The 16,654-nt window shown below is 28.6% G+C and overlaps 1 protein-coding gene across 1 annotated transcript; it reads left to right on the top strand.

The window, feature by feature from the left end:
- Positions 1 to 1,752: 1,752 nt before the first annotated feature.
- Positions 1,753 to 8,913, top strand: LOC126895551 (uncharacterized). The gene is made up of 4 exons (XM_050667538.1): positions 1,753 to 2,456; positions 4,381 to 6,911; positions 6,979 to 8,359; positions 8,444 to 8,913. Exons 1-4 carry the CDS (start codon positions 2,082 to 2,084, stop codon positions 8,792 to 8,794), a joined length of 4,638 nt encoding a protein of 1,545 aa, XP_050523495.1. The 5' UTR covers positions 1,753 to 2,081; the 3' UTR covers positions 8,795 to 8,913.
- The last annotated feature ends 7,741 nt before the right edge of the window (positions 8,914 to 16,654 follow it).

The raw sequence follows: 16,654 nt of genomic DNA on the forward strand, positions 1-16,654 counted from the left end.
AAACAATTAGTGGACAATTTTATTTTTATTATCATTGTTTACTTTAAAAGCTTTTATTTGATGTAGGTTTAAAAAAAAAATTAGATATTCCAAAACATTTTCAATAATTAAATTTAAGTTTTTTTTCTTACTGTTATACGTGGAAAGGATTCTTTTCCAAACCTTTTCTATATTTGGAGTTTTAAAAAATGCATAAAAAAAAAACTTAATTGTCTTTTAGAATTTTAAATCCGTATGTTTTTTAAATTCGGATAAAATTTTTGAATTTGTCATTTTTGACAACTGCATAAATGAGAGTGATATTTTTCCAACTAAATTTGATGGTTATTTTCGAATGAAATTTGGGTCAAATTGATCAAAAAAATCGGTTTATAGAGTTAAACATTTTTATAACAAAAATAAAAACTATATGGTAATAATAAAAATTTTTTAACTTCAAACCACAGGTAGAAATTTAATACTAAAATAAATATAAACGATTTGAATAAAAAATTGAATTTTTGTCAATCGATGAAAAATCAACATGGAAAACTATGTAATATGAATATAAAAATTAATATTTTAAGAATCGTACGATTTATTAGTTTTGTTTAATGGTCCGAGAAAAGGAAGTGCAACGATTCGTTGTGATGCCGTCACGTTAGTTTTGTATCGAATTTGTGCCTACCAGGGCTTTATGCGTTCAACACTGTCGTTGTTGTTCAAATAGCTGTACCATAAACACGGTTCGTCGTAAAATGATGTCATTAAGTTACAGTTTTTTTGTTACAGTACCTTAATCGGTTTTGTGAAGCTAACTGCTGTAAATTAATATATTGTCAACTGTTGTGGACTTCGGACGGGGGTGACAATGTCACCGCGCGACAAATGCATGCGATATTTCGTGTCAGAGTACCAGGGCGCCATGCGCTCAACTGTAGTCATTAATAGAGTGTCACATAAACGTAGCTCTGAAGCAAACATTTACATTTGCCTCATAATAAGTCCAACAGCTACCAAGGATTTATGAGCTAGACGTGTTTTGTTCATTCGTTTTTTGTCGAGTTTAAGTGTGAAAACGGCATAACGGCTGTTGATGTATTTAAATGCATGTGTTAATGTTGAACTTCTGTAAATCTTCAGTTGCAAAAATTAATTGTGCCAAGAGAACTCGATTAAGTACTAATTAATTATTCATATTTTGAACCACAGATGTTTATATCAACATAAATGATTTATTCTACAACGAATTTATTACTAAAAATTATTGTGTTATGACAGCTGTCGGGCTAACATACAATCAGTGAATCTCAAAACCAACATTAAATGAAAATATAACGAATATTTTTGTCTATACTGGTTTCAGAGAACCAACGAATACAAGAAGGCGTTCAACGGCATTTCAATCTCTTACTCAAATGCTAATAACATTTAAATACAAGTAATATATTAAGTGAAAAAAAACTCGTAAATTTCGTGACTAAAAAAGGATGTAAATTTAAATGAAATGAAATTAAATATTTAATTAAATCGTTTTTAGAAAGGTTTTATATTGACCAAAAATTATTTATTTCACAGCCTCATTAAAAAAAAAAAAAAATGGTACTTTAATACTCGGTAATTCAAAAATTAAATGAAATTTAATTAAATCTTAACATCATTGTTGTCTTTTATTCTGAAAGTAAATAGTATTAATACGTAATTTTTTTTTTTTCAAAATCATTGTATGAGTCAAGTTTAATAAATTTCATAATTATTTTTTTTTACGACCAATGAAATCAAAATTCTTACGTTTGTACTCGGTTAAAGTTAATAATTTGAAATCGATGATTAAATTCATTGTGATTTTTCCTTCGTGAAATTAATTGTTTTCACTTGTGGTGACGGTTGCGATTATATATTTTTAGTAAAAACCAAACAACAACCGCTAGTTCCAGAGAATAGGCTATTCAAATCGATCAGCGTGTGTTTCTTTTCCTTTGGATCGCTTTGTTTTTCTTGTTTTCCCTCATTCGCTTCAGTGGAGAAAGGTTTTCACAGACGACCACTGTGAGTAAAAGTGATTTAGTATCGCGTGAACGCTTCTGACATGCCGACATAACATGCTACTGATACTCGTGTTGTGCGTATTATGCTCGACCGCTTTGCCTTCTCCTACGGATGTTCAAACGGTCTCACCCGAAAATTCAGGTGATAAACCTTACGATGGAGACGAGCAAGGCGTTCGAAAATTTGTTTCTGACCATGAATTACCCAAAGACGTCCCAACTAGGGTGAGAATTGTTGGAGACTTAGGTACACCGCCACCTAGCGTGTCTTATGACTTTGTTCCACAACAATCGTACGTACAAGTTCGAAGATACGATACAGTTAAACGTTTACCGCAAGAAGCAGCGATCGAAGAGGCTGAGTCTACTGAGGATAGAGTGAACGCTCCAAGACTTAGAGAAGTGGTTTCTCATAAAAAGACACAAGAGGTAAAATAGGCTAGTGTTTTTTACATAATATAATTTGATCTATAAAAGTTTAATATTTGTGCAAGTAAAATACATTCCTAGTGTAGTGTCTACTAGCCAGACCATTGTCTACCATTATATTAATGTCTACCAACATAGCCAGACATAAAGTTTGAAAACTAAGTGTCATATTAAGTTAGCTTGAAGAAAATTTTTCTAAAATTAATATTTTTGTATTCAAAAGGTATATTAAATTTAAATTACCCACCATAATAACTGCAACAAAGAAATCTATTTTTTAATATTTTATAATATTACTAAAAAACTTAAATACCTTATAGTTTTTTCTTGCTTTTCACGATATAGATATTTTATTAGTGTCACGTCATGTATAATTTATATATTTTTTTCATTATTTAAAATTTTTCGGGTGAAGTCTATTTTATTTCAGCACCATACTAAATAGTCTATTAACCACAATTACCGAACACTTAACTTATTTACAAATAAAACAAAAGTTAATTGTTAAGTGAAAACGTTAAACTAACTTAACTTCCAACTTTTTAACACGTTAGTTCCCAGAATTTGAAAATATATTAAACAATACCTTTTATTAAATAATAACTAAGTATTCAATAAAACCGTCTATAATATAATTAAAAGTTTAAGCACAAATTATTAAGTTTTTTAAATTGACCTGATTATACTTCAAAATAAATAAATGTAAATTTAAATCGTACCAACCTTAGTATTAATTAATTTTTTTAATAATAATATCCATATTTAATGAATTTTAATGTCAACAAATAATCTGATAATCATATTTTCTATTACATTATCAAATTAAAAATAGTATCAATTTAAAAAGTTAATATTAAGGTTTTTCAGTTCTGAAAGGTTTTTGAGGTTTTAGATTTTGATTTAATGAAAATTAAAAATCTCCAATAGTTTTTTAGAAAGTAATAATTTTATCCTTAATTAATCATCTTTTATTTAAGAGTACATAATGTTAGTTTAAAATTTTTTTCTTTTTTCTTAAGGAATATAGAACTAGATAATAAGTTATTTGTACAGAAAAACTAAATTTCAATATTTTTTCTATGTTGTATGCACTAGATTTTAAATATTAAAAATTTTCCAAAAAATTCTTTTCCAAATCACATTTTTATTTATATTAAAAACTAAATCAAAAAAAATTTAGACTTATGTTAGATATTATTTTAAATGCTTTCTGTGAGTATAGAGCATACATGGTGTGTTTAAATAAAGAAGAAATGATACAGAATTTACATTTATTATGCATACACATTCTTCTATACAGACATTCTTCATCATTTTTAATTTTCGTATATATTTTTGAAATTTTAAAATAACCATTTTTTTTATCCATTTTTCTACAAAAAAATGTTGACGGGATGATAGCAAATTTATAAGCAAAATATGAAAGCAAGATTGTAGTGTGTACGGAGTATGAGTTATAATTATACACCAGTTACACCATGAATTATAACCACCCCCGCTACATATTTACTCACATCATGTATTAAAATACTTTTAACTCGCTAAATATTTATAATTATAAAATAAAAGTTATTAGACTATACAATTTATATTTTTGTTCGATCAAGTGTATTTATTTTAGAATAATATTTTTACAATATTTTCAATTTATTTTTTAAATACATGTTCAATAGCAATAGTATTAAAATGAAAATCATAGATATACTTAAATATTCATGTTTAACTGTTTTAAATTCATACTGGTGTGTACAATTTTTTAATAATATAGTAGTAACTTTGGTTATTGTATCAATTTTTTATATTACTCAATAATAGTAACAAAATAAATAGGTTTCGTTATTTTCCTATGTAATGATCTAATATGAATAATGCTAAATTTAAGAAATTGTTTACTAAAGCTATTATTTTTTATATTTATCTCTAGGTGTATGAAGAACAAGGTTATGAAGACGCTGGATATGACCATGGTGGTTCTAAGAAACTCAAAGTGGAAGAAGAAGAAAAAGATAATCAAAGTATTGAAATTATTCGACCTAGCAGTAATTCATCTCATGTTACTCAAGAAACAAAAGAAAATAAATCTGTAACAGTTCCATCAAGTCGTGGAACCTGGAGCCGCCATAAGACAATTTCAGGGAAAAAAACTAGGCATGAAGATAATATTAGCCGCAATAAGGTAGTACCAAAGGATAATAAAATATTAAATGAAAATTCACCTGGGAATTTCTCAAAAATTAATAACAATAAAATAATTGTGCAAAATATTACAAATTCCGAGAAAAAAGATTCTAAGGATAGTGCAGAATCACGGCAAGTGAGTAGTTTCAGTAAATCAGTAAAAGATAATATTGAACCTACTACTTATAAACCGAATGTGAAACAAGGGAGTTTTCGGAATTCAACTAAACTTAATAGAAATGAGCAAAAGAAAAATCGTTCTAGAAATAGATCTAGAAAAAATCAGGATAATAATAATCAACAGCTTCACACCGATGTTGTAGGAAATTATGATGATACTCCATGGGTACCAATTGCGCCACCAAAAAATTTTAATAGGCCTCAATTCGAAACAAAAAAACATGGTAAATCGAAAATTAATTCAGAACTTTCAGAATTGAGTGGTCATGGAACAAAATTTGGTTTTACTATACACCATGATAATCCATATCAATATATTATTCCAAGTGACGACTTGGAATCTGCTGTACCAAGTAAATTTCAAACTAAATCTAAAGTAAAGTTTGAAAATCCTGAAGTCATCATAGGAAAACCTTTAAAATCTTTTCAAAATTTTGAATTTATCCCTGAAACAAATTATGACGGAAGTGCCATTAACAAAAAACAAAAAAAGTCTAAGGGTCAAACAGATTTACTAAGTAATTTAAATAATCCTTCAGTTAAGTATAAATATGATTCCATTCGTAGCTCTACAAGTGATAATAGTGCCATAAGACAGCACCCAAAATTAGTTCAACAAGATGCAGTTTTAGACTACTTTAATAGCTATCCTAAGTCTGAAAATGTACAAGATGAGAAAAGAAAAGGCCACAGGGATATCATATCAGATTTTGGAAATAACGGTTTTAAGAATACAAGATATCCGGGAGTAGACTATTCAAGGTTTGGTTCAAATTTAAAATATGAAGCTCCGTTTTTTACCACTAGATCTAAACCTATTGTCAATGTAGATATATCAATAGATCATCATGATTATGATTATCCAAAGTATGAGTTAAACTCAAGTTCTCAAGTTAACAAGTATGCAAATAAAGATAAATCCAACAATTTGAAACTAGCAAATTTAAATACAGATACTTCAAGTTCAGAATATAACAAGAATCCTCTTAGGAGCTCTCCTTACAAAGGTACACGATTCTCAATCTATCCTATGCTTAATAAGATGCCTAAAAGTGTTTACAAAGATTCACATGAGGCTTATGAAACACAAGAAAATATTCCAAAAATTTTTCATGTGCGTCAACCTTCTGTAATTGACCCTAAACAAAGCAGTAGCGAAGAATATTTTAAAACTGATTTGCAGAATAAAATGAGCGATAATATAAATACTCAACTATCAAAAAAACAAAGAATAGTGCCTTATTCAAAAGCAGTAAAATTAACGAGTCCATATACATATGTTCAGCCGAATGATCATTATCCGTCAGGCAGTTCAAAAATAGAAGCTATTACTCAAATTACAACTACGCCAATGAGTGATGGATATGCTTTTAATAGACATCCTTATTTACCAAAAGATTCGGTAGAAAGCAAACAACATAAATCCGATGATGATAATACAAAGCATGTAGAAAATTTAACATTGGCACAATTTGCAGGGCATCAAAGGACAGTCCCACAACATCTCATTCCAATAGAGTATAATGAAAGAGTTAAAAATTTGGTTAAAATTTTAAATAATAGCTATCCTAAAAGGAATCGTCGTGACCTAGAAGTTTTAAATATCGCCTCTAGCGGAACAACAACTGAAATCCCTATAGATACTCGAATTTACTCAAATTATAAGTATGCCCCAAAACATTCTGCATTAAGATACATAACCAATCCGGCTTTGAAACCACATAAAACAAATGGTGGTATGGAATTTTATGAATCAATTAGTAGTCTTAAATGTGATGATATTACAGGTCCTTTAGGTGTAATTCCCGAAAGAACAGATGATGGTGAATGGAAAGGTGAACCCGAAGTCAAAAATCCAAGAATTGATGCTGTAGGCAATAAAATTGGGTGTTTCAAAAATAAATATTTTGGTAATGATCCTTTAGACAATCCTTTATTTAAAGAGAGAGATGTTGGATTTCCTGAAGTGGTAGCAGTGGGTAAATCTTTAGATAGCCGAGAAAGTATAAAACCAGAAAACTCATATGTAGAATGGAATTTTGCGGAAGACTTAATTCCGGGAAAATGGTTCCCAGAGAATTATGCATCATCAAGAAAGTAGGTGATATAATTATATGCTCTTTACAATAAAAAATATTTACTCAATAACATTAAAATATTTTAGATCAGTTAACAAAACTATTCCAATCAATCATAAATTACAAGGTATGGAATCAATTATACCAGAACCAGTTATTTTGATGTTTCCCACTAAATTATCACCAGTTGTTTATGCAAATGAAACAAAATTGAACGAACAAAAAGATAATATAGAAGAAATATCAGTAAAAGAATCTACTATTATCCACAATCCTGTTAATTATTCATTAACTCAAGTTCATTCAACTACCAAAGGTAATTTACTAAATGAAAAAATACTTGGTCTTTTTCCACCACCTCCTTTATTTGAAAATGTACCAAAAACAGATAAATTAAAAAATTCTTCTTTAAAGAAATATATAAAAAAAGTAGAAATAAGAGGCGACGAAGACGAAGAAAGTTTGTTAGATATTTTTAGTCCAATTAAGTTTTTTTTAGGGGATTATAATGAAGATGAACCCGTTACTCAAGATTATTTTAATACGAAAAATTCTCAACCTAAAACAAAGTTAATAACTAGAAGTATAATTGATAAAAGTGTTAGCAGAGTTATAAAGAATCGAGAAAATTCAAAAATATATAAAAGATATAAAAGAAATCTAAAGGGCGTAGATTTGCAAAAACCAAAAGAGAGGAAAATAGAATTTAACGTTCACGCTAATCTTACAGTATCACCATCAACATCAAAAATAAGGTTGTATTCGACAAAAAATAATACATGGGTTCAAAATTATAACGACCGATTATCAATAGATATTGATTATAGACGACATGAACCAAGGTATTTTCTTAGTTCACAACCTCACGTTAGAGCAAAAAGAGTAGTTCATAATCCTCTATCTAATAAAAGTTCTCAAGTATACAGTAGTAAATATATAATCCCAGATCAAGATAAAGAAGGATCTTTACCAGAAGAAATTAACGTAGCGTTTTCAACTACTCCAAATTATGACACAACAGCTAAATTTGTACAAGCGATTACATTAAGGGATAATCAAACGAAAATTATGAAGCATAACGATAGTATTGCAAATAGCACAAATAATTTACAAAATCCCACTATTGAAAAAAATAGTTCTTTCATTTACGTTATTAGTCCAGATACAGGAATAGGAAAATGGATGCAAGTCATAAAAATAAAAACCGATAATGATACAAAGTCTGCATTAAATAACGGACCCATTTATTTGGAAAAAAAAGAGAAGGATGGTACTGCTGAAGAAAGTATTGGTAAATTTGGTTTTAAAGGACTTAATAAAGATATTGTTAAAAGTTTTTCAAATTCTCCCTTAAGTCACAGATTTTCATTAAAAGAGCCTCTTTTTAAAGTTCCAACTAAAGATAAATCACGAGAAACATCTACAAAAGTGATATGTCCGACATTAAAACGAATAAAAAGCAAAGAAGTAATTTATTATTAAATTATTAACATTTTTCTTATGTAAAATTTGCATATTTTTACTAAAATAATTTTAAAATAACATTTTTAGATAAAAACAACTACTACCACAACTGAAATTCCAGTCGTAGAGGAAATAGAAGAAACACTTGATGAACAAATGGATGAAGAAGATAAACCCGAAAAACAACAAGAAGGAGAAGATGAAGTAGAAGAAGAAGAAGAAAATGAAGAGCAACACAATGAAAAATTCCCAGAAGATCAAGAAAATGAAGAAAATCCAGATAATAATGAAGAATATGAACAGGAGCAAAATCAAGATCAAGACCAAATTGTTTATGAAACAAAACGTAAAAAGCCTTGGACAGTAGATAATAATGCAAGATATAGTCGACATAATTTTGGATTAAGACATAGAAATATACAAAAAAGAAAAATGTAGAGAATGACTAAATCTATCAAATTATTTATTGTCTGTTCAAAAATACTTTGTTAAAAACTAATATATTAATGTTATTGTTATGTAAATATCAAAATAAAAAAATATAATTTCGTCTATTATTTAATAAATATAGATTATAGGTAGATCTTTAAACATTTTTGAGTATACGGGAAGAGATATCTTTGAGATAACACTTTAAGAAAAATTATCATTTAACTATAATAATGCATTTTATTTATTAAATAATATATAAAATAATTTGTAAAGTATAAGAGTATTTGTAATGATATTTGAGAAAGTATTACCTAAATATGCACATTCGATATACAAATCCACAATTCCTCGTATTCAGTCGGTACTTTTTCTTTATTACAATAATGTATGATTCCACTTAATGGTATTTTGATAACATAAAAAATCAGCACCCCAATAATAGAGTAATGTATTATTTTGATTAGATGAATACTGTTATTATCTACTGAGTCTCTAGTATACGATTTGTACTTAATATTTGATTATCATGATATATTATTGATATTTTGGCTGTCTCCTCTGCCAGTCGTAATGGGCGACTAATGAGGTTGCGTCAGGTCGAGAGTTGGCGTAAAATTTTTGTCAAAAAGATGAGGAGTCCTGAACAAAACTTAGGCGAATTGTCCCATCTCGGATTTACGCAGGGACAACACGTGAAAGGAAATAAAGTAGTTAAAAACGGAGAAGGTTTAAGAAATAAATTGTTTGATACCACCCGGAAAACTTATGCGGTAGCTGTTTCACCAGTCATGTGTATAGGTCTACCCAACGCTTGTAGTGTTAACAGTGTAGGGACATCACCACTTAACTCTAGGCTGGACTCGTGTATAAGGGAAAAAGATAGATACAAAGTAAGAATAGGTACTTGGGATGTTGGAACATTAACTGGTAGAAGTAGAGAATTAGTAGAAGTATTGAAGAGGAGAAAAGTGAACATTTGTTGTGTACAGGAAACTAAGTAGAAGGGGAGAAAGCAAGGTAAATAGGTGAGGATTATGCAATAATATACTCAGGTAAGTCTAATACAAAGAATGGTGTAGGATTAATAATAGATGAAAAGTAAAGTTGTAGAAGTAACTAGGAAAAGTGACAAAATTATAGTCGTATAATTAATTTTTGAGCAAAAAGAGTTAAATTTAATAAGTGCCTATGCACCACGATTAGGATGTGATGAAATAGATAAGAAGTTATTTGAAGAGAGATGGGTGAGGTGATGCAAGGAGTACCTGGCAATGAGAATGGGATGATAGGTGGTGATATGAATGGTCATGTTGGTAATGAGTGAAGAAGATATGAAAGAATACACGGAGGGTATGGTTTTAGTGGAAATAATGAGGCTGGAGATAGAATCCTGGATTTCGCAGTATCGTATGATATTGTTTTGGTTAATACTTATATTAAGAAGAGGGAAGAACATTATATAACTTATAAGAGTCATAGATCGCAGATTGATTATTTTATGTGGAAGAGAAAGAGCGTAAAGCGAGTAAAATTATGTAAAGTTATACCAGGCGAGAGTGTAACTACACAACATAGACTGATGGTAATGAAGTTGTAATGTAGATGGAAGAGAATATACAAAAATAGAAAAAAAACAGGAGAAAAATCAAGAATCCGGTGGTAGAAATGGAAAGGAAAAAATGAAAAAGAGTTTTTAAAGACGTTGTGGAATGTTGAGGGAGACATGAATGATGTGTGGAATAGATTTGCTAGTTGTGTAAATAATACTGCAAAGGAAATTTTTGGTAAGAGTAGGAGTAGAATGCCAGGAAACAAGGAAAATTGGTGGTGGGATGAGGACGTTTAAAAAATCATAGAAATTAAGAAAAAGCAATCCAAAGTATGGCAAAAGAGCAAAAGGAGAGAAGAGTGGATGGAGTATAAACGCTTGTGCAAAGAAGCCAAGTGTGCAGTAAATAAGGCGAAATTTAAGAGGTATGATAGTGTTAGGGGCTTGTTTAATAGTTGAGGATCTTGGTCAAAACTATGAATCGGAAGTTACCAGACGTCTGCCCCTATCTCCTTAAATGAGTTTTGATTACCTGAAGGAGACACAGGCAATCGTGTACCTTAGTTACAGGGGATAGATTATTAAATAAAATTAGACTATTGTTTTATGTCAACGACAAAGTAAAGTTATATTTTAGATGTTCAGTAAATATAAGTTATATGTAATGTACAATATGTCTGACCTGAATCCTAGTACAGTTGGTTAGTAAGTATATCCAAGTGAGACGGAGTTGGTTGGCTATGATGTAAATTGACGATAGACGTTTCGTTGAATAAAATAAGTTAAGTTATAAATAATATAAATAAGACGAAAGTAATAGTATTAAAAACTATGTCTATAATGGCCACTCAAACACAACTGCCCTTTGTTTGTTCGACGTCAATAGTTCCGGGCTACAGACGAGTAGAATTGTCACATCAGCATCTCCCTCTATGCTAATTAATATGTATTACGAATTAAATAAATAGAAATAAAACGTGTGTAATATAAGTGGTAAGAACATAGTAATAAATGTTCTTACAATAGGTTAGGAACAAAGGAAGGCGAGAAAGAAGTCTAGACTTGCAAATTTGATGTGTTCAAGGTAGTAAATATAATAATAATAATAATAATAAGTAGTAAACCAATAGCGTTTTTATTAGACAACTACAACAATAATCTTAATTACACAATAAGTAAATTAAATAAAGTTATCTTTTGTTCCTCATAAAAGGTCAACGTGACAGTTGGAAAACGAATGTATATTTTATTCAGTCTCGATTGTCCAGCCCCGAGCGACCGGTTCTTACCGCTCGTAGGCCACCGCGAATAGCGTGACCTGTCGGACGTGAAGAGGAAGCGCCGCGATCGCCATCCGGCGGTAACACTGGAAATGCGATGCGACCGCGACAAGTTCAAGAGACAAACGGTCTAAAGATTATCACTATATAAGGTGTATAAAAAGTGTTGAATATAGGATACTATCAAGTGATGATGATGTGAAAAAAATGTGGAAAGAGTATTTTGAAAAATTACTGAATGAGGAGTATTCAAAAGAGGCATTATAGGATATCTCGTATAACGATGGTGTTGTATATTTTATTAGTGAGAAAGAGATATGGGAGGCTGTGGCCTCCAGATGAAGTGCCAGTAGAAGTATGGAAAATATTAGGCGATGTTGGCACAAGGTGGATGAAAGATTTTTTAAATAAAATCTAATTAAAAAGGGAAATCCCAAATGAATGGAAGAATAGTATTGTGGTATCGATATTTTAAGGTAAAGGAGACATACAGGAGTGTGAAAATTATAGAGGCATAAGGCTTATGAGTCATAGTATGAACATTTGGGAAATGTAATAGGTAAGAGAATAAAAAATGAGACTTCGGGGTCTAAAAACCAGTTTAGATTTATGCCTGGTAAGTCAACAATGGAGCCATTATTTTGTGTGAGGCAACTAATAGATAAATTTAGGGTAAAGAAGAAAAAGTTTTGTATGGTATTTATAGATTTGAAGACAGCGTATGATAGATTACCGAGAAAGGTTTTAAAGTGGGTATTATTGAGAAAAGGAGTCCCGAAAAAGTATATTAATATAATAGAGTATATATTGTTGATGGCACATGCACCAGGTTAAAAAGCGTAGGAGGAGTAACAAAAAGTTTTAAGGTAAAATTAGTAGTGTACCAAGGTTCTGCTTTAAACCCTTATTTATTTTCTATAGTGATGGATGGATTTACTAGAGAAATACAAGGAGAGGTGACATGTTGTTTGCTAACGATATAGTCTTAATAGGAGAAAACAAAGAGGAAATTAATCAAACGCTATTGGTGTGGAGATCAGTTCTTAAAGAAAAGGGTTTAAGAATAAGTAGGATTGAGACAGAGTATATAGAGTACGATTTTGACAAAGGAGAACACGAAGTAGATAAAATGAGGAGTTCAGTGACAATAGACGAAGAAGTGAAGAAGAGGTGGAAAGTTTTAAGTATTTAGGATCAGGTGTACAAGATAGCGGTGGTACTGACGAGTATGTAAGACACAGGATTAAGTGCGGGTGGTTAAAGTGTAGAGAAGCGTCTGGTGTGTTATGCGATAAAAGAATTCTACAGAATGATTTATTTATCGCTGAACACTAAAGTTTTCTTAAATAATAATAGTTTTGTAATTTTCAATTTTATTATGTATCCTCAATTTATGAGTGCTTAAAAATTTTTAGGTCTATCCCTAATTTGATATAAGGGTAATAATTGTTTTTATTTAATATATACAGGGTGGCCCACCACTCACTGACAACTTAAATAACTTTTGATCCAGTTAATATTTTTAGTTGATTTATTTTTTAAATAATAGTTATACGTTAGGTCTATAGCTATATCTCAATAATTAATTTTTTTACATTTTATTAAAAATATTAATTATTTTTAAATTTTAAATAAAATGTAAAAAAAAAATCTAAGATAGCTATTTTGTAGAGTAGAATTTAAGAAAAATTTTAGTAAAAAAATATCTTATTAATATTCAGTAGTAAATATTCTGTAGCGTTTTGAAGTTTGTGAAATTTTAAATTTTTATGTACTATTTTACGGTATTAAACATTGAAATACGTATTGAGAAAAGGACAGAAGAAAACGCTATCTTTTCATGATTACTGTGTATACATATGATGATAGTGTGTATACATTACAAACTTGGCATAAATACCATGATAAGAAATTAGATAAGGCAATTATTACTTATCACTCTCATTCAAAAGTATATTGAAAAGATAGCGTTTTCTTCTGTCCTTTTCTCAATACGTATTTCAATGTTTAATACCGTAAAATAGTACATGAAAATTCAAATTTTCACAAACTTCAAAACGCTACAGAATATTTACTACTGAATATTAATAAGATATTTTTTTACTAAAATTTTTCTTAAATTCTACTCTACAAAATAGCTATCTTAGATTTTTTTTTTACATTTTATTTAAAATTTAAAAATAATTAATATTTTTAATAAAATGTAAAAAAATTAATTATTGAGATATAGCTATAGACCTAACGTCTAACTAATATTTAAAAAAAAAATCAACTAAAAATATTAACTGGATCAAAAGTTATTTAAGTTGTCAGTGAGTGGTGGGCCACCCTGTATAGTGACATAAATACATTACAAAAATAAATATTTGAAAATAATTTAATTAAGAAAAAAATGGTCTATAAATACTTTTGAAACAAATATTTCGTAAGTTATTAACATTTTAAATTGTTATTTTCGTACAGAAGTATCAATTTAAATCGCTTTAATTCAATTAAGCTATATAATAAAATAATTTACTAAATAAATCTTCTTCTTTTAATTCCTACCAGTTTCCGGGTGTTGGATACCAGGTACCCAAAGGAAAACTGATATTAATAGGGAAGGGATAAGTTTTCCGTTGCTTTCTACATTTGGGACCTGGTGCTTTTGCCATCGTAAAACGCACGTTTGGTCACCCATCCGTACAATACGGTGGCAGGCGTGGTCTTAACAATAGCTTTTTGTCAACATCTAGTGTGTCCGCCGCGTCACATTATGCCCCTACTAAATAAATATTTATCCTGAAGTTTTTACTAACTCAAAAACATTTTTTTTTATAAAAACAAATCATGAAAAATATGCTTTATCATAGTCAAAACTGTAAAAATTATAAAATAAGTAACTCAAAATATTAGTTGGATGAAAGTTATTGGAATAAACAAATCATTATTTATAGAATATAAGTATCAATAAATATACCAATATTTAAAAAACCCAGCACAGGGCGGTCGCGGTACAGTAGTGACGTGGCATAGCTGGATCAAGTATAATGATATCTGACAGATATATCTGATATACTTTATCATACTTTATCTGATTAAGATAAAGTATGTCAAATGAAAGAGGGATTATTAAAAAATATTATTTCTCATAAAAAATTGTGTTGATCCATACAATTTTCAATAAGTTATAGCATTATACAGTTAAAAATGTAAAATGTAAAATGTAAAATCGAGAATTTTCACACAAAAATAGCATTTGATAGCCATTTTCACCAAGAAGACAAGTCCAGAGGTCAAATTTTTTTTTTCCAAAATAAAGTACATTACATTAGCTTTAATATAAGATATATATAAAAGTGTCAGACCTTCCGGAACACTTTTAAAAGTTAAGTGTAAAAGTAAATTTTTTGTAAAAAAAGTTATCATTTTAAATCCCTCCCTGTGGTCAGATAAAGGGTCAAATTTATAAAAAAAATATACAAAATGATAGGTAAAGACATCATGTATCTATAGAAAAAATGTTTATATTGATTAGGCCATTTTTAAAAAAGTTATGGCAATTTTAAGAAAAAAAAATTGAAAAAATATCGAAAATTAGCGATTTTTAAATTTGTAATTTTTTGGAGATTTCCCCTATTTATGGGGAACGAGGTAAATTTTTTCAATTTTTGAGGGTAATGTCTTCGATTAGATACGATTTGTGATCTTTTGACGTATCGTTAAAAGAAATCCGTTCGGTGAGAGCTGAGAAAAAGTTGTAACAGACACACAAAAAAAAAAAAAATAAATATATAAATAAATAAAAAAAAAACACATCATAGTAAAACTAATACCTTCTCAGCTTCGCATCGAAGCCAAAAACATAATATGCTAAATATTGTTCACATGATATTTTATAAAATTTTAGAATTATATTTTATATGTTGTGAGAATTCGCTGCTAAAGTATAATCTGAGAACTTTCAAAATATCCTGTTTACTCTAAATAAGTTTTAATACCATAACTAATTATTCAAGAAATTTATTAGAGATATTTGATTGCTATCTGTATATGGTTATATAAAAGATAATCAATTCCAGTAAACTGTATGAAAAATAATATTAGAGAATTTTTGCTTAATATGCAAATATAATAATGGCGCGGGGAAGACAATTAAAAGTAAAATAATTTTCACGTTTGATTATTACAAAACAAGAATATATAATTAAGATTAATATAAATGAAAAAAATGACCTGTCTACTTTCAAAAGATTAAAGCCTTTAAAAACAGTTTTTACGAAATGTAATAGAATAACTAATTTATCGACCTCTAAAATCTTAAAATAATGAAATTCATTTGGATTAAAAATACAAAATCTATGTAAAATTATGTAATACCAGTTTTGTATTAAATTTAAAATTACTAGAGTTCAAATAAAAATAATTCATTTTAAACTAAAAGAAGTGTTTATGTAACTATCAATAGATCACCATTTTGATTTAATTTATATTTTTTATATAAATTATGGATATAATGACTATCAAATCTAGTCTTCTCAAAATTATAGAAAATATTAGAGAACAAATAGAAAAAGAATATTTATACATAAAGCTATAGGTTTGTTTTTCTTATATATTTTCATTCGAGTATAAAAAATGATATTTTTAATGGTTAAATTTAATTGTATTTTAATACATTCTTCTAAGTGGCTTCACTTTCAATTATGTTATCTGACTCTATAAAATCATAGGCAGACATTGGAATCGTTCATTTCGTCAGAAATTCGAATAGTCTTTTAAATTAAAAATTTATTTGTATTGTTATTATTTTAAATTGATAATTAGTATAACCATATTAAGTTTTCTAAATTTTTACTAAATTTCCTTCGATAAATATTTTAATATTTTTATACAACTCTGATATTTTAACAACTTTAAAGTCAAATTTAAAAGTAATCTACTGTTGGCATTATTATTTGTTAAATAAATTTATTAATAAATAAATAATAATTTATTATTAACTTTAGATTCTTATTATAAAACTATAGTTTTTAACCATTATCACATTAACCTTAA

The sequence above is a fragment of the Daktulosphaira vitifoliae genome, unplaced genomic scaffold, assembly GCF_025091365.1.
Source record: "Daktulosphaira vitifoliae isolate Bord-2020 unplaced genomic scaffold, ASM2509136v1 Scaffold_1, whole genome shotgun sequence".
Classification (NCBI taxonomy): domain Eukaryota; kingdom Metazoa; phylum Arthropoda; class Insecta; order Hemiptera; family Phylloxeridae; genus Daktulosphaira; species Daktulosphaira vitifoliae.

Excerpts from the sequence above, each read along its gene's own strand:
- LOC126895551 (XM_050667538.1), top strand. The coding sequence starts at position 2,082 with ATGCTACTGATACTCGTGTTGTGCGTATTATGCTCGACCGCTTTGCCT. Across the intron at positions 6,912-6,978 it reads AATTATGCATCATCAAGAAA|ATCAGTTAACAAAACTATTC; the intron begins GTAGGTGATATA and ends AAAATATTTTAG. Across the intron at positions 8,360-8,443 it reads AACGAATAAAAAGCAAAGAA|ATAAAAACAACTACTACCAC; the intron begins GTAATTTATTAT and ends TAACATTTTTAG.